Source organism: Falco peregrinus, chromosome 9, assembly GCF_023634155.1.
Source record: "Falco peregrinus isolate bFalPer1 chromosome 9, bFalPer1.pri, whole genome shotgun sequence".
In the NCBI taxonomy this organism is placed as follows: Eukaryota; Metazoa; Chordata; class Aves; order Falconiformes; family Falconidae; genus Falco; species Falco peregrinus.
Window position 1 is genome coordinate 38,905,219 of NC_073729.1, and position 17,613 is coordinate 38,922,831.

Here is a 17,613-nt window from a genome sequence, read left to right on the forward strand (position 1 = left end):
TTTTTTGTCCTTTTCCTCTTACTTCTCTTAGCTTGTTTGTCTTCCTGCCTACAGTTTTCCTCATCACTGCAACATATTGAACTCATTCCCTTCATCCTTTCTCTCCTGCTTCTCTCCATTTTGTTTTTCTGGTGAGGTGCTTGTTTGCCTAGTCCATCATCTTCTCTTACTTCTGCCTGTGACTAATGTCCTGACATGGCTCTTGCTGGCCAGATGCCTTCATCTTCTGCCTGGCTGTGTCCTGCTGCAGAGGCCTCTGTGAGGAACAGGAGAGGAGCGTCAGATGAGAACTGGTCAGTGGATGATGAACATAAGGCTTTGTACGTCCTGCAGCACTGGGAAGAGATGCCAGGGTACGGATACAAGCTGGTACCAGAGCATGTGGAGATCCGATCCCTGTACAACCCGGAGAACCCTGGACTTGTGCAGGTAAGATGTGTTTCCTTGCCCGGCCTATACATTGCTCTGAGGAAAGACCTTCAGGCAGCTGATTCCCAGTCCCCTAGCTGATCCCTTGTTGTCCTTCCGTTTCCTCATCATGGTATGGATCTCATGCATTGTCCCTTCCTGGGTGGGCAACTGGAGCTGTGTCTGTGGGTGGCTGGCCCTACTATGAAGTATTGGCCGTGGGTGTCCTTTGCTCAGATCCACCCTCTGACCTCTCGCAGTGCTTCTGAACACCCCTTTCCTTAAGGGACCTCTGTCTATTGATGTTGTGGTCACAATGCTGCTGGCCCAGAGTCCTTCCCGTCTTCTCAGGCTGTGTAGCAGTGCTCTGATGAGGATGCTGTGTGGGTGGCAAGGGACCTGCTCTGCCTTCTAAGCCCTGCCACCATGCACCACGGTGGGTGAATGTCCTTGCCTATCCCTGCCTCTTCCTCTGCTTTGTCCCCTGTCACGGCTGCTTTTGCACCCCTGCAAGAGCCCCGTTCTCCCTGTTGGCTGGAGGAGAAACATTCATCCTCCATTTTATGCAGTGCAGCAATCTGAACTTGACCATTTCAGTGTCCTGCACTTGACCATCTCCTGTTCCCTCAGATACCAGAGGTCTGTAACAAAGCAGAGCTCCGCAGTCACTCTGGCTTTGTTCGGCACTGGAAATGCACATGGGGAGGGGAGAGTAAGACTCATCACTTCTTAGTATTCTTGATTATGCTGAAGCATTGCATCATCGTATGCTTGTTAAGAGTGAGGAACATGTTGGCTTCTGTTTGAAACTGATTTAGTTGAGCTGAAATGTTTTTTCTTGGGAGCAGAGTGGGGAGGGAAATAAGCAATTTCTGATAGTTTTAATTTTTGCCCTGTCTAAAATGCAGTCACATGTCACTTTGAAGTGCTGGGGGTGGAGAGAGACAAGCGGTGTTTTTTTGTTGAGAGCTTCCCTTGCAGGACCAAGCCCTTGTTCCTTGAAGAGCTGGAGGGTGGTCTCCTCTGAAGTCTCTCTGCTGTCTTACCTCAATAGGGCTCCTTGCACATGTGGATTGACATGTTTCCAAATGATGTCCCCGCACCGCCGCCTGTCAACATCAAGCCACGACTGCCTGTCAGGTAGCACCCATAGGAGCGGGGCTGGGGCTGGTGAGCCTGCATGGAGGGTCACTGTCCCTTGCCATGCCTGTGGGGATATGCCACAGAGCCCTGCACAGGCTGATGGTCTGTGCTAGCCTGGCTGCAGCCCTCCTGTCTGCTTCAGCTCTGGCCATGGGATGGTCTCTTTGGTGGGGTGTAAGTGCTTCAGCTACGCAAGTGTATGTGGAGGGCAGGGTTAATCTCTTTTAAGGCTGGACATGAAGGTGATAGAAACCCAGCTCAGAGCTACTCATCTAGCTTTATTTTGGCTGGTGGGCAGATGTCCTCTGGGTGCCTGCAGAAGTGAAACTGAAGGAGGATATCTGCTGTTTTCAGTGATCTTATGGGGCTGTTGAGAGGGAGGGTCCAGATTCTTCTCAGCAGTGCACGTGGAAGGACAAGAGATAATGGGCACAAATTGCAGCAAGGGAGATTCCAGCTGGATGCAAGGAAAAAAATTTTTCAATGAGTATGAAGCTACCTGGGATAGGAACAGAGTGACCCAGAGAGGTGTTGGGATATCCACCATTGGAAAAACTTGAAATTCAGGCAGACAAGGCCCTGAGCAATCTGAGCTACTATGAAGTTAGAGCAAGAGGTTGGAGCAGAGACTGCAGACGTCCCTTCCTGCCTAAGCCTTTCTGTGCTCCTATGGCTAAGTGGTGCTGTGTGGGTTTCCCACATACCAGGGATCTGCTTTGCAAAAGCTGCCTGTTGTGACTGTGGGTTGTGTATTGGGTCTGGCTGAGCCCCATAGCAGTCCTCACAGTGCTGTGCTTGTATTGGAAACTAGGAAGGTGCTGATAACACACCAGTGCTTTGACTGCTGCCAAGGAGGGCTTGCACGGCATGAGGGCTGTCTCTCCAACCTTCCCCCCTGACCCCAGCAGGCTGGGGGCGGGCAAGGTCCTGGGAGGGGACATAGCCAGGACAACTGACCCAAAGTGACCAAGGGGCTATTCCATACCATATGACCTCTGCTCGGATGTAAAAGCAGAGGAAGGGGGGGCATTTGTTATTTATGGTGTTGGTCTTCTGGAGCAACTGCTATGCGTACTAAAGCTTCCCAGGAAGTGGCCAAACATTGCGTGCTGATGGGAAGCAGAGAATTACTTCTTGTTTTCCTTTGCTTCCGTGTGTGCAACTTTTGGTATTGCTTCATTAAATTGCCTTTATCTTGACCCACAAGTTCTCTTATCACTTCCTCCTTCTGCTGAGGAGGGGAGTGATAGAGCGGCTTGGTGGGCATCTGGCATCCAGCCAAGGTCAACCCACCACAGGTTGTCTGCCTTGTAGGGTTGTAGCCCCTCAGAGAGGGCTTTGTGCATGGCAGTGAGAGTGCTGGGCTGTGCTTGGCCAAAGGAGCCCTGGCAGGAGACCACAGTGCTAGGAGGGTTCAAGTCCTGCTGCTCTGCCACTATGGGCTTGACCTGTCCTCCCAGGCACTGGGGGCAAGAGCATGTGTCCTACTCACCCCTGTGTCCTTCCCACAGCTATGAGCTGCGTGTCATTATCTGGAACACAGACGATGTGATCCTCGATGATGTCAACCCAGTGACAGGAGAGCCTTCCAGTGACATCTACGTGAAAAGGTCTGATGGGAGCCAGAGGGAGGCCAGAGCCTGGCTGTCCTGCCCCACACCCTCAATACCTTCTCTGAACCTCTTCTCTTCCCTGCCTCAGCATGAGGTGCCCCACTCCAGTCCCCTGCATGGACTGCTGTACCCCCAAAGATGTTGGTTAGTTGTTGGTCTGGTTTGGCTCTTTGACTCTTCCTTTCCTGCTACCCCATGGCATTCAGCCCCTCCTGCCTTCTGCTGTGCCTTTGGGGCTGGCCGACAGGGGTAGGAGATAACTGAGTTTTTCCTGCAGCTGGATAAAGGGTCTTGACCACAACAAGCAGGAGACAGATGTTCACTTTAACTCCTTGACCGGGGAGGGCAATTTCAACTGGAGGTTCATCTTCCGCTTCAACTATCTCCCGACTGAGAAGGAGATCACCTACAAGAAGAAAGACTCTGTCTTCTCCATGGAGGAGTCAGAGTTTCGGGAACCGGCTGTTCTGGTCCTCCAGGTCTGGGATTACGACAGAATTTCAGCTAATGACTTTCTAGGTATGGTGTGACCTGCCTGAAGTGGGGTGACCTGTCCCTCACCTTGCTAGAGGAGTACAGCATTTCCTCCAGGGCCCAGCTCTCTGAGAACAGTTTACCAGGAGCATCAGATCAAAGTCTTCAGCTCAGCAGTCACCTGGCCTGGTTTTTCACATGGGAGATATAGGCAGAGCCTGGAGATGCGTACCTCTCCTACACAGACACATTGAGTTTGCATACTTGTGCCAGGGCCTTGGTGTCCTTTTTCAGGGCCTGACACACTGCAGGACTTCCAGGTTCTGCTTCCTCACAACCTTTCTGGTAAACATGCTCATTTTCCCTGATCTCAGTTAGACCTGCAGATCTCAAAGACTTGGCCTAAGAGCAGCTTTCCTCAGGTGTTTACCTTGTGGGCACAGGGACTGGCAACCTTTGTGAGACCATTTGCACCTGAGCTCCCCTGTCGAGCTGGGCATGCAGCAGGGCCTGGTGACAAAGCTGGGCTGGTGGTGATTCTACCCACACTATGCTAGCACAAATGGTACTGCTTCTCTCCTGCTTCTGCCATCCCTGAGTTTGTACTGAACAACTCTGTTCAGTTGTCCCTCCCTTCTCCAAACTTTGGCCTCCCCATTAAAAAGCAGCCCCTTTTCCCTGCTGTCTGTTGGGCAGGATAAAATTCTCTTTATTCATCAACATTCTGTGGTGTATTTAAAGGGCTTTACCTCCATGAGGCACTGCCAGTGGTGATTAGTTCAGCCTTGCTACTCAGGCACTGAAGAAAGCATTAGACAGCAATCCCAGCGATTCCTGGCATGTACAATCCCATGAACCTCTAGGCAAGAAGGGGCTTCTGCAGTCTTTTTGCAACTTCCTGCTCCAAGTAGGGCTAGATGCAATGTAGGTCAGGTTCCTCAGGGCCTTGTCTGAGTGATTTTTTAGTATCTCCAAGGATGGAGGTTCCAGCACCCTTTTGGGCCCCTTTTTCTGGCTGCACCATTCTCATAATTCTCAGGTTTTTTAACTTGCAGCAGCTTATGTCTGTTGCTTTGCATGCCTTCATCATCCACTTCTGAGAAGAGTCTAGCTCCATCTACTTGATAGCTTCCTTTAGGCTGTGGGAGATGCAGTAAGATCTCTCCCTTGACCTCTCTTCTCTGGGCTGAACATGCATGGGTCTCAACCCGACCTGCTATGGAACATACTCTAGCCTCAACCATCTCAGCCAATGGACTCTCTGTAGTTAGCTGACACCTTTCTTGTGTTGAGGGCCCCAAATTGGACACTATGCAGATACATCCTCACCAGAGCTGAGCAGAGGAGAACACCCACACCCCTTGGTTGCTGGCTATGCTTTTGCCAACACAGACCAGTACATGGCAAGACTGGTGTGTTGCAAGGGCTCAGTGCCAAAGTGGGACAGGAGCTCCTTCCAAGGAGGACAGGGGCGTAAGGCCAAGCAGGGAAATAAACCAACGCTGTTTCAGGTGTAAGAGAGACTTGAAACCTTTAAAAGAGTTCCCCAGATTTTACAGTTTTTAATTGACATTTATGGGAATGAGTTGGGAAGAGGAGCTTGGGCATGTGAGGAAAGAAGGGTGGGACACAGTAAAGGCATGAAAATAACTCACTGTACCCACACACAAACCGAACTGGCAACGTCAGAGATGAGACGAGGTCTGTGGCTTGTGCTTCTTGTCTCTAACTCTTGGGCTAGTCTTTTCTTATGCTGAGCTTCAGGTTCTCCACCTGTAAATGTGCAGGACTCTGTTAGATCATTGCAGCAGCTGGGACCTATTGGCTGAGACAGAAAGTCAAATGGTGTATGGGGCTGACCTCAGGATCTTGCCATGAGCTGTCCTCTTCACTGTGCCTGCAGGCTCCATCGAGCTGAAGCTGCATGACATGGTGCGAGCAGCCAAGAGCTCAGAGCATTGCACCATCAAGATGGCCAAGGAGTATGCAATACCTCGCTTCTCCATCTTCCGAAACAAGCGCATGAGGGGCTGGTGGCCCTTCATCAAGCTCAAAGATCCAGAGGATGAAGAGAGAGAGGAAAGGGAGGACAAGCAGAAGAAGAAGAAGAAGAAGAAAAAGGGGAGCCGCTCAGTCAAACCAGAGGACGTGGAGTTCACAGACTCCAGTGGCAACAAGTACCTCCTGACGGTAAGGCAGGGTGCTGGCACAGGTGGGCAGAGAGCCAGTGTTCTGCCTCTGCCTTAACGTGAGAACCTGTCTGGCATGTACATAACCTACAGATGCAGCAATGACCCAGCTAGCTGGCCAGGACTTAGTGCAAGGTCCTGCAGACTTGTCCCTTCTGCAAATCTAGCACTTCATCTACCGACAAGTGTCAGCTGCAGTGGCGTGCGGGGGTGTTCAACTTCATGCCTTCCTCTGAGCTTCCTATAGAGCAGTGCTCAGTTAGAGGAGCAAAGCAAAAAGCACATGGCTCCCCATCAGCCAGACAGGACAGCAACAAAAGCTTGTCCAAGGGTCTCTGCCTACCTCAGACGGGCAGGTGCCAACTGTTCCAGGGCAGACTGGCTGCTGCTGACCTTGCTAGTGGACCACTGTTTGTCCCCAGGGGTAAGTTTTTTGCTCAGTGCCAGACTGGGAGACTGCCAAGAAATCCATATGCGGGGGGGTGCATTACAGTACAGTGCCTTGGTTGCAAAACAGTTTCTGGCCAGTCCAATTTCTGCTGCCTGTGAAGTGAGTGAGACTGTAGCTAATGCCTGGAGAGAAAAGTTAATTGCTCTGAGCATCTGTAAGTGGAACTGGGAGAAAAATACCCAGTCTTGGCAGGGTGTGTGGTTAACACACTGGTCTGCGAAGCAACATGTGCAGCTGTGGCTCAGACATGTTTCCCCTCCAGGGTAAGGTGGAAGCAGAGTTCCAGCTGCTGACTGTGGAGGAGGCTGAGAAAAGTCCTGTTGGTTTGGGACGAAAAGAGCCTGAACCCCTGGAAAAGCCCAAGTGAGTATGTGTGTTACATTGGATGGGCAGTGCTGTGTTTTCAGCAGCTGTTTGCATGGGGACAGGGAGCAGCTTCTGCTTGTCAGGAAGCTGAGAGCAATCAGTGAGGCCCTTGGTGGTGGGAATCTATGGGACTGGGGCTGCCAGGGCTTCCCAGAGCTTCAGTAGGTCTGGCAGACTTGTGGCTGCAGCAGCTGGGCCAGGGCTGATCTCGGTGCTGAAGGCAGCTATGCTGTAACATTGCTTGTTCAAAAAGGGCAGCTCTGGTTCAACCACATGAACGCAATGCATTGGCCACATGGGTGCAGAACAGCTCTGCGGGGCCGTCTTGAGGCTCAGGTCCTGTTTCCAGCACTTGCAACAGGCACTGTAGTTATTGCAGCCCCTAGGCTGATCTTGCCTGGAAGTGGCAGGAAGAGCTGCGGACCCATGAGGGTGGCAGGGCACCAGCACAGAGGGGCCAGTGTGCTGCTCTGTGGATTGAGCCTGTGCTTGTCTGTTCTTCCTTTCCTGTTCCAGCCGGCCAAAAACTTCTTTCAACTGGTTTGTGAATCCCATGAAGACCTTTGTGTTCTTTATCTGGAAGCGGTACAAGAAATACATCATTGTGCTATTTATTGTCGCTGTTCTGACTATCTTCCTGGTTCTTTTGGTCTACACCATGCCTGGATACATCAGTGAGAAGATCATCAATGGATAAATGCTCTCCAGCACAGGACTACTCAAAGGCGGGGGTGATTATTTCAGGAATTGAGACTGGACCACAAAGTTTAAGAAAATCCTACAGGTGTAGAGGCAACCTTCAGCATGAGAGACTTGCAGAAGTGTTTGGGGAGTCATGTTTCATGCTAAGTACCCATGAAATGCTAATAAATCAAGTAATCGACCTATTAAATAAGGCAACCTCCTTGAAGGACAGTCACAGCTTTGGGAAAAAATTTCTTCATTGTGGGACTGCCATGGGAGGGTGGGGAAAATGGGGTCTGCTGACTCCGTCCCAACAGACCTGGCAGCTGAAACCAGTTCTTGCCATTGAGAGTGGTTCTGGCAGAGATGGGGACATCAAGGCATCCATGCCCCAGCTAGACAACACTTGGAACTTCCCAGGCCTTTGCCTGAAGACCTCAAAACACATTGTACAGGGGGAAGCCAGGTATGGTGGAAGCTCCTGGTGGAGGTAGGACCTGGAATACCTTTGAATGGGGCTCCCCTGGGAGAAGGATGGCCGAGCCAAGGTAGCCATGAGCTTCCTGCCTTGCCAAAAGCACAGGAAAAGCTCTTTGAGTTGAAGTTGGCTCTGGATGTGGTAGCACACCCTGAGACATGGGCTTCCTAGTTGTCACTCTTTACAAGTTGCTGAACAGCTTTTCCTGCGTGTGCTGGGTTGGATTCAGGCTTGCTTCAGACTTCATCTTGGCTTTCATTTCCACAGGAATAGAAAAGCTCCTTGGCTGTTCTCTCCTGTGCTGCTTGTGTTTTGTAGCTGCTTTCTGGAGCCAGGGGCCAGCCTGCTGTAAGTACTCCTCGCTGATGCCCCTTCACCCTCCCTCCCAGATAGCACAGCGCTGGGGCATCAGCATGGCGTCATCAGCATGAATCTATTTTGTGGTGTTGGGCTGATGTACATTAAATGAAACTTGTTCTCAGCATGTCTCTGGTGCCCTGGGGTTCCCATCTTCTGCACAGACAAGCCCTGACATGGCCTGATCTCTAGTACTGGTGCTTCATCCTAAATTTTGACAGCACAGATTTGACCACAGATTCTGAGGGGTCTCATTCCTGGTGCAGGAGGTGGTGCTTAGAGGGAGCACTGCATTTCCAAAGAAATAAAATGACAATGGGGTTTATAGTCAAGATGGCTGCCTGATTGTCTATTGAATGGGGTAGGAATAGAGCCAGTTTTGGGGAGAAAACTAGCTGGACAGAGCCATGTAGGCAGGTAAGGAGCAGGTGAGGACTCTTGCTGGACTTGAAGCCAGATGTGAGCATGGGGCAGTCATGGTACTCCCCCAGGGGGGCCATAGTTAGGTTCTGTGTGGGGGCCCCCAGAATGGTAAAGGGGATGCCCTCTCTCCCCCTCAGGGGCACCCTTGGGCTACAGGGGGAATGAAACAGACGGCAAAGGGCTCAGGTCATGGAGCACTTGCATGGGGCTAGAGCAGGGCCCTGGGGTGCGACAGTGCTGGGTCACCCCCAGATTCTCTGCAGGGACTGTCCAGTGGGATGTTGCCTTCACAAACAGTGCCCAGCACATCCCATCTGGTGTACCTCAGAGGTGACTGGTCTGTGCCAGATAACTCAGCACACCCCAGCATGCCCAGAGCACATCCTTGGCTCTCACAGCCGTGCTTAGCCACACTTTCCACTGCACCACCAGGCTGGGGCTCCCTGCGTCTCAAAGTGTGTCTGCCTCAGGCTTCCTTAAAATATTTCAGCTTATAATTGCAGGATTTGTAGCCATGCTGTGCTGTGTGCCTGGGTGTGTCAGTGTGCACACTGAGGGGGTGTCTGTCTCTCAATGTGTTTGTGTGTGTGTATGTGCAAGGCGAGGGGCTCCTTCCTGCCCTTGCTGCTGGCAGCAATGTGACCCCAGCCCCCTTCCCACCCCCAGCATGACCATGGCTCCTTCCAGCAGTTCCCCTTCCTGGTGCCACCTTGCTACAGCACCATGGTGGCCCTCATCTCGGTGTACAACTTCGTGCTGCAGGTGCAGGAGGACCTAAGCTTGCCCCACAACCTCTGCCTTCACCAGCCACGTGGGCTGCTGCAAGGCCAGTGCTAACAGCTTGGAGGAGGTAAGCAGGGGTGGGGGGGCGACGAGGGTGCAGCCTGTGGGGTTGAGTGGGCCATCCACGTTGTGGTCCTGCAGGATCTGCACCTTTGTTCAAGCATCACTGTATCATTTGTCACAGTGAGTGGAGAGTGGTGTGAGCATCTTCAGGCATTCGCTAAACAGTCAAAGCAAAGATTTGGCAAAGGCTGATGATGAGTCGTGGGGGTCAGGTGAGAGGCACTAGTTGGTGGGGAGAAGAGCAAAGGGGGAGAGGTTTGTGTGGGAAGGCTGTATGTCATACCAGGCTCACAGCACGTGGCAGAGAGAGGACAGAACCCTTTGACCAGACAAGCATCAAACTAAAAGCAGAACAAAAAAATAAAAGGACATTTTTGTGGGTGGCAGGATGGCTTCCTCACTTGTCCAGAGTCAAGCTGTGGGATATGCTGATGTGGGATGTTCGGAGGCCAAATGCATAAGTGGATCCAAAAATTCATAGAGCTGGGGTGAGAGCCGGCTGCTGAGTGCAGCGTCCGATGCAAAACTTACTTGGTCAAATGCCTTTGCTTTCTGACCAGCACTGCCCACAGCTTGCAGAAGTTGCCTTGAGGGGTGGGTGCTCGGAGATGGGGCAGGCAGCTGCCTGTGGGGCTGGGTAGGGCAGGACAGGGCTGATGGGTTGTGTTGCTGGTGTCAGTGTCAGCAGAAGTAGAGCCATCTACCAGGACCTGCAGGGGCAGGAGGGCAGTTCCACTCGAGGCAACTTCTCCCACTCTCAGAGGAACATTTTAATGATGAATTTCTGGATTCGGCCCTAGGAATATGTCCAGGGCATTCGGCTCCAGCAGGACTGGTGGCCACCATGGTGCTGCCATGGATGGGAGGGGTGTGCTGGGATGCCAGGCTGGTGGGCACCATTGGAGGGAAGGATGGCAGCCCTGACCTCACCATGCCACTTGCTGCAAGGCTGTGTTCTCCCCCACATCACAGTGCAACACTTCCTCTTCCTGTGGTGGCCCGTTGCAACTTGCAATGAGCACTGGTGAGGCCACCGAGCCTGGGAGCAGACCTTCACCTGGCCGTGCTCAGCAGCACTTTGAGGAGGTGAGGGGACCACGGGGTAGTGACACCATCAGGGCCTCTTTCTTGGCTATGGGACTGGGGAGTTCCTGGCAGTGTCTCTTGGGGCTAAGTGGGGGCAGGGACACGTCTGTGGCCACTGAATGCAGCCTGATGCAGTGGCTGTATGGCTGTGACACAGTGTCGTGCGGTTGATAGTGCTGGGCTGGGGGACCTCAAGGTGAGGGCATCTCTGGGTGCAGGGCTGGGGTGTTGTTTCAGCTGCATGGGGGTGCGGGTACAGGTGGAGAGGTCCCACCCAAAAGCAGGGGATGTGTGTGTGCACAGGCAGGGAGATGGGGCTGCTCTACTCTGCCTGTTCAAAGCCTTGCCCACCCCAGTGACTGGCAACTGCAAAAAGGTATTCACTGCGCTGCCTCGGTCCCCCGGCTCTGGGCTTAATGGAGCTGCAGGCACCAGCCATGCAGCCACCAGCCAGCTCATACCTCTCCATGGGCTGCAGCTTAATAACTCCCAAGGCTCCACAAGTGCCTGAACCAGCCTGCTGGGGGACTGCTGGCTCCTGGCCCAACTGGCATGTCAGATGGACACTGTTTGCCTCCATCGTAGCAAATGCTCATGGCTGCTGCAGGACAGCATTTTGCTGGATTTACAGGGATTCTCAGCCACCAGCAGGGAGAGCATCAGGGGCCTCTGGGATCTCCCTGAGCCTGTGGTGCAAAAAACCAGCATACTATGGCTGCTTCCTGCTTGGGAACACCCACATCTGTGTTTCCGGAGTGCTGGTGGTGGCTTGCTTGTGCTTCCCTTCAAGAAGGGGTGATGGTTCAGTTGCTTTTTGAAGGACAGGCTTGCAGGGGAGTGTGACCTGCTGCAGCCACCTGGGATTGTCCGAACCCCACCTCCCATCTCCCATCTCTGCTTGTTGCTTGGACCCCCAGGAGCAGCAGTTTTGCTGTCAGGTGCATGTCCTGCCAGTCAGATTTGAGTGCAACTGGTTGGACACCACAGCAAGCAGGTATTTCTGTGCTGCAGGAGCTGCAGAAAATGGTCAATGTAGAGAAGCTAAGCTGGTGCCCCCCATCAGCACCCAGGGAACTGGTGGAAGCACAGGGTGCTCCTGTGAGGACAGGAGCAGTTTTCCCTCCATCTTTCCTAGTACACAGGGGACCCCATCCCAAACCTCCCGCAGTTGCTTCTGACCCTGGAATGAATGGAGGATGTCCCTGCATCCTTGCTCTTCACTCTCACCTTGGCCCCATGGGAGCCAGGTCCTAAGAGGCTGAGTACTTTGTGAACTTCCTGAGGATAAGAAAACCCTTTTCCTTCTGATTTTGGGTTTACTTGAGTGCTTTTAGATGGAGAACAGAAATGTCACTTAAATATGGGTATTTAAGAAAGGTTCATGCATATGGACAGCAGTTAGTACCTCCTGCTCCTTCGTCCTGGCAATGATTCAGTGCCCTTGAAGATGCAAAACCCCGGGGCCGCTGGGGAGGGCTGGCTTCACTGGCTGCAAGATGTCTCTGTGGGCTCGGTGGCAGCAAACAGGCTGAGGGGCTCCTCTGCCCAGTGGCCACTCTGCAGTGCCAGCATGTGTGGGGAGAAAGCGGTGGGGCATGCTATCAGCAGCGGGGCTGCTTCACGTGCAGGCATCTGCCACTCTGGAAGGTAGCTGGAGTTTGGCTTGTGGCCAGGGTGACAGTGCTTTGCCACTTGTTCACAGGACCGTGTTGCAGACCCTGAAGGTGTTGCAGCAGCAGAGAGCAGCTCCTCCTCCAGTGAATACTGCCAGCCAGCCCTGCCTGGACCTGAGTAACTGTAACAGTGTCAGAAGCAGAGCACAGCAATAAAGGTATTGAATGGGTTGAAAAGGAAACATGTACCAGGCGATGTCAGGTCCCTGCAGGGTTGGTGAGCAGCCAAGGGGCGTCCCAGGAGGTGGGAGCATGGGTGGGAAGGGGTTCTGTGGTGCCACTACCACTGTTCCCTCTGACATCTCACTGCAGGTGGCATGAGCAATGCTGGGCCAGAGGTGCATGCAGGTGGTGCTCATCCTGTGCCTGCTGCTGGTCCTGTGGCAATGTTTCCGAGCCCCCACGGATGGCCTCAGCCCCTTCCCTGGGCCTCCACTGCTCCTCGACACCCCCGCTACCTGCTGCACTGCTGTTGCCAATGGCTCTGCATGGTTCAACACCCACTATGACATGGCCATGGGGCCTCTGCTGAAGGGCACAGCCCATGAGCTCTCCTCTGACGTGGTTCAGTGGTGGCTGGTGAGTGGGTCATGAGTGGCAGCTCAGGGCTCTTCTCAGTGTCACCAAATCTGTTTGCGGTGGGGCAGGGAGACAGAGGCCTGTCTTAATCTGGGGGATGAAGGGGATGCAGGGACCCCAGCTCACCACTGCTTCCACCTCTCTGGGCTCTCCCGCAACCTTTTCCTGTTATCTTATTGGGTCTTTCTGTGGCTTTCCCAGGGCTCTTCTGGTTCGACTGGGGTTCTGTCTCCCTCTGGGGGTACTGCCGGGGGACTAATGCTGCCTGTTGCTGTCCTTGCTCCCCCAGACGCTGCAGGGTCACCCAAATAGTGTCCAAGTCCAGGCCATAATTCAGCAGCTCTTCACTGTCTTCCGGGTCCCAACCAGTGCCCTGTGGGACCCGTCTCGCTGCAGGACTTGTGCAGTGGTGGGGAACTCGGGGCGGCTGAAGGGGTCTGGCCATGGCCTGCAGATCGATGGGCACGACTGGGTGCTGAGGTGGGTGCCCCAGAAGGGGTTTGCCCCTCCCTGTCTCCCCAGGGCCCTGACGTGCCCCTGTCACCCATCACTTCCCCCCCTCCCCCCCCCCCCATCCACAAACACAAGCCCTGTGATGGTGGAGGAGAGGAACTGCTGCCCCTGCTCCCTGGAGCCCCCCCACCCTGGGGCACACGTTAGCCCTGGGTAGCCCATGTTCCCTCTTTGTTGCTGGCTACAGTGAGCTGGTGTCCCTGCCTGGTGGGACCAGCAGCTTGGGACTGGCGTGGCATTGCAGCTTCATTTTGGGGTGTGCCTTCCTGCTGTCCCCTAGGATGAACAGAGCGAAGATTGCTGGCTTTGAGCTGGATGTTGGCACAAGAACAACCCATCACTTCATGTACCCAGAGAGCGCAGTGAACCTCCGGCCTGGTGTCCACCTCGTCCTTGTCCCCTTCAAGCCACTGGACCTGCAGTGGGTGGCCAGTGCCTTCTCCACTGGAGAGCTCACGCAGTGCGTCAGCTTTGGGGCAACAGCATCTCTTGTGCTAGAGACCCTGGGGACAGTGCGGGGTGGTTCTGGGGGCCTTGGTGCCTCACTAGGGCCCTGGCCTCATGGTCCTGGTGGGATGAAGGGCCCCTGGATGAGGGTTCTGGCATCTCTCCGCACGACCGTTTGGGGAAGCAGGCACTGCCCTGTCCCCACAGGGCTCAGACATCCTGCAGTCCCATAACTCCTACGGGTGGAATGGCTGTCCCCACTGTGGGGCCATGGCCTTGATGTGACCCTTCCCAGAGCCAGGCCAGGGGATACTGCTGGGCCAGCCCAAGGGGCTGGGGTGCCATGGGGCCAGGGTGCCATGGGGCTAGCAGCACCCTCTGCAAACCAGCTGCCTCTGAAGGAGAGGCCCCGGCAGCAGGGGTGCCACACCCTTACTGCTATCCTCTGGCTTTTGCAGCACATACGTGAGAGTGAAACGGTTCATCAAAGCTGACAGAAACAAGGTAAGGGTTCAGTGGGTTCCACTCCTCCTGGACAGGCAGGGCTCCTCTGGGCAGAGACCAGGCTTGTTTTCCAGTGGGATAGGGGCAGAACTGGCAAGCAGGAAGGCTGATGGCAGTGCTGGTGGTGGAGGCTGGCCATCCCATTCCCAGCACAGTGAGCAACTGCTGGCTTCTCCGCTCCCCACTCAGGTGCTGATCCTAAGCCCAGCTTTCCTCAAGTACATCCACGACAACTGGACACAGCACCATGGACGGTATCCCTCCACTGGCTTCACTGCCCTGCTCTTCGCCTTGCATGCTTGCCAGCAGGTAAATGTGGACAGCATGACCAGGTGCTGCTGCCGTACCACCTCTGTCTGTGTGCCCTCAGGGCGACTGAGCACCTGTGCACCGATGGCTCTTTCTGCTGTGTGTGCAGGTCTCTGTATTTGGCTTTGGAGCAGACAGTGAAGGGAACTGGCATCACTACTGGGAGAAAAACCGCTGGTCCGGAGCCTTTCGCAGGACAAGGGTCCATGACGCTGATGTTGAGTTCAGCCTCATTGAGACACTGGCAGTGGAAGGCAGGATTTTATTCTACAAATGATGCAGTTCTAAAAAACTGAAGCCAGGTCGTTAGTGCAGGAACTAACAGCCCTCTGCGCTGCCAGCAGCTGCCTTGGCTCTTTAGCTTGCTTCTCCCCCGCCAGCACTGCCACACTCCTGGGCTCACACACCCTGGAACCCCACCCAGGGTCTCAGTGCTTCTTGTGCTGGTCCCCACCAGCTGGGCGCTGTGGTTGCCGGGTGACATGGTCCCAAAGCACCAGGAATGCTGCATTTGGTGGGACACAGGGTGGGCGTGGCTCTGCCCACACTGGTTGGGAGAGACAAAGGGGTGGGGGTGGGGCTGGAGCTGGGTATGGAGCCCATGAGCTGCTGCTGTATGTGTCCCTGCAGCATGTATTACTTATAGAATAGCTTTCTTTCTGCATTTTCTGATTCTGTGCGTCACACTCACTGGGCAGCGTTGGACCAACTGCTTGGACCAAGTTTAGAGTCAATACCACAGAAAATCCAGAGCCAAGATTTAAGAGTGATGAGTTTTGCCTCAGTATTGCCTCCACAGTATTTTATTTTTCCTCATTATCTTAAAGTGACTCCTAATATAATTTCATGTACCAAGCACTTTTACTCACTTGTATAGATCATTAAAAAGAAAAAAACCACCCCACCATGATTATTGTATCTACATATTATGCCACAATCTAGGTATGTTTTTTTAATTATTATTTCCAATTCAGTACCAGGGTTAGTTTAAATAATTTAATTCTTCTAAATGCTTTACCAAAACACACAGTGGATAGACTTTGTTTCAAAAGACAAACAGGGGAAGTGAAAAACATAACCAGATTTAACAATCAATTAAGACTCCAAACACTTTTTTTGCTGATACATCAACTTGCATTTTTCACGAGAGCAGCAATCTGGAGCAACTGCAATGCTCCATGGTACGGTAAGCACAGCCCAAGTGCCCAGAACAGGTGGAAGGAAAGTGTGTGGGATTCGGTACATTTTCAGAGGTCTGGCATACAGCATCAGCACAGTCAGTCAGAGACATCTTTAAGAAAAGTTAAAAAAGCTAGATGGTCTTGCTAGAAAGCATATTTGATGGCAAATGCAATCCATTTCAGGTCTCATGACGACAGAGTACATCATTCCTGGAGGCAAACAGAATACAGTATCTCCAGCATCGGTACTGGAGCCGCCCGATTGGTGGAGCGCTGCTGTTGCCGCCAGGCGGCCGAAAATCGGTACTGCAGCCCCGGTGCCTCGCATGCCCGGTGGCGCCCCGAAAGTCGGCCGTGGCGGCCGTTAACGGTATCGCGATCTCGCGCTGCCTGCGGGGTGGTGCCGCGGTGCCCGCTGCTGCCTCCCCGTAAGGAGGCGCCGCTGCCGTCCACCTAGCACGTTGCCAGCGGGCGCTCGGCACGGGAGTACGAAACGGCAGCGCCGCTGCAGCCCCGGGCCAAACGCGCCGTGGGGGTGCTCGCTGCTGCAAAGCCCTAGCGTCAAGCCCCCACCTGAAGACCTCGGGGTTGCGGAGCGCCTGCGCCCCTCCACGGTTTCAATTCCCCGTCGCTCGGCAACGCCACGGTTCTGCCCTTGCGGGCCTCGAAGCTGCACGCCTCTGCGCCGGGCCGCTTCTGCGCATGCGAGGCTCGAGCCCCCTACGCGCCAGCGTCAGGCTGGCTCTGCGCATGCGCTGCCCTTAGGTTGCCAGTTACGCTACTGCGCATCCGCCATGAAGGGAGTAACGGCAGGCCTGCAGAGAGGGACTTGGGGGTACCGGTGGGTCAAAAAATGGACACGAGCCAGCAACCTGTGCTCGCAGGTCAGAAAGCTGACCATATCCTGGGCTGCATCCAACGAAGCATGACCAGCAGGTCGAGGGAAGTGATTCTGTCTCTCTGATCTCATGAGACCCACTTGGAGTACTGCATCCAGCTCCGGAGTCCTTGGCAAAGCAGGTCCAGAGGAGAGCCACAAAAACGATCAGAAGGCTGGAGCACCTCTCCTAAGACAGGCTGAGAGAATTGGGGTTGTTCAGCCCGGAGAAGAGGCTCTGGGGAAACCTTATTGTGGCCTTTCAGTACTTAAAGGGGGCTTATAAGAAAGATGGGGACAAACGTTTTAGTGCGGCCTGTAGCAACAGGAGAAGGCTTAGTGGTTTTAAACTGAAAGAGGTAGATAGAGACTAGATAGAGAGAAGAAATTTTTTATTATGAGGGTGGTGAAACTGGGAGAGGTTGCACAGAGAGGTGGCAGATGCCCCGTGCCAGGGAACATTCAAGGTCAGGTTGGACAGGGCTGTAGGCAACCTGATCTAGTTGAAGATGCCCCTGCTTCCTGCAGGGGGGCTGGACTAGGGGACCTTTAAAGGTTCCTTCCAACACAAAACCATTCTATGATTCTGTAAACTACCACTGTCATTCCGGCCACTGTGTATTTATATATACTTGAGGAAGTTGAAGTCCTTCACAACTGAAATTTTACTCTGAAAGTTCTGAATTGCCTTGAAATTCTCAAGAGCTTTTCTACAAAATATCCTTTCCAGAGATACTGATATTCAGGTCCTTGACCGAACCCCGTACCTGAGGTTGTTTTACAGCAGGGCAGTAAAGTTTTGTAGAACAAGTGAGGCTGAGAGACTGCCCAGATACATTCTCCTCCAGGTTCTCCCACACCCATGTGGCAGCACCTTCCAAAAACACTTTTCTATTCATTCCTGATAGTTCTAAACATCTCTAACAAAATTTCACCAATGTCCTCCCCCCTGAAGCAGTGCTGCTGTTACCACAGATAGCAATGCAAAGATGTTCAAAGGAAATGGTCTGAA

The 17,613-nt window shown here is 53.5% G+C and overlaps 2 protein-coding genes across 21 annotated transcripts in view; both read left to right on the top strand.

The window, feature by feature from the left end:
* The window catches only part of LOC101911605 (fer-1-like protein 4), a 40,637-nt gene extending 33,078 nt beyond the window's left edge, over window positions 1-7,559 (top strand). For 4 of the 19 annotated variants that reach the window (XM_027783737.2, XM_055813860.1, XM_027783732.2 and 1 more), the window contains 7 exons: window positions 251-429; window positions 1,463-1,548; window positions 3,063-3,308; window positions 3,442-3,683; window positions 5,542-5,828; window positions 6,541-6,641; window positions 7,161-7,559. In XM_027783737.2, the coding sequence (XP_027639538.1) occupies window positions 251-429; window positions 1,463-1,548; window positions 3,063-3,308; window positions 3,442-3,683; window positions 5,542-5,828; window positions 6,541-6,641; window positions 7,161-7,341 (1,322 nt within the window). In that variant the 3' untranslated portion in view covers window positions 7,342-7,559. Of the gene's footprint in view, window positions 1-213; window positions 430-668; window positions 1,549-3,062; window positions 3,309-3,441; window positions 3,684-5,541; window positions 5,829-6,540; window positions 6,642-7,160 lie in introns of those variants that run through there. The other 15 variants (XM_055813864.1, XM_055813862.1, XR_008748747.1 and 12 more) reach the window with 14 other exon arrangements.
* Window positions 7,560-10,235: 2,676 nt separating this feature from the next.
* On the top strand, window positions 10,236-16,402 carry LOC101917136 (CMP-N-acetylneuraminate-beta-galactosamide-alpha-2,3-sialyltransferase 2-like). 2 transcript variants are annotated; one of them, XM_027783768.2, is made up of 8 exons: window positions 10,236-10,518; window positions 12,221-12,349; window positions 12,504-12,770; window positions 13,060-13,250; window positions 13,564-13,743; window positions 14,189-14,234; window positions 14,424-14,543; window positions 14,653-15,445. In XM_027783768.2, the coding sequence occupies exons 3-8, from the start codon at window positions 12,516-12,518 to the stop codon at window positions 14,818-14,820; spliced, it is 960 nt and encodes a 319-aa protein (XP_027639569.1). In that variant the 5' UTR covers window positions 10,236-10,518; window positions 12,221-12,349; window positions 12,504-12,515; the 3' UTR covers window positions 14,821-15,445. The 2 variants fall into 2 exon arrangements, with proteins under 2 accessions (XP_027639569.1, XP_027639577.1); XM_027783776.2 differs by lacking the exon at window positions 14,653-15,445 and adding an exon at window positions 15,908-16,402 and having other exon boundaries at window positions 10,405-10,518.
* Window positions 16,403-17,613: the final 1,211 nt, after the last annotated feature.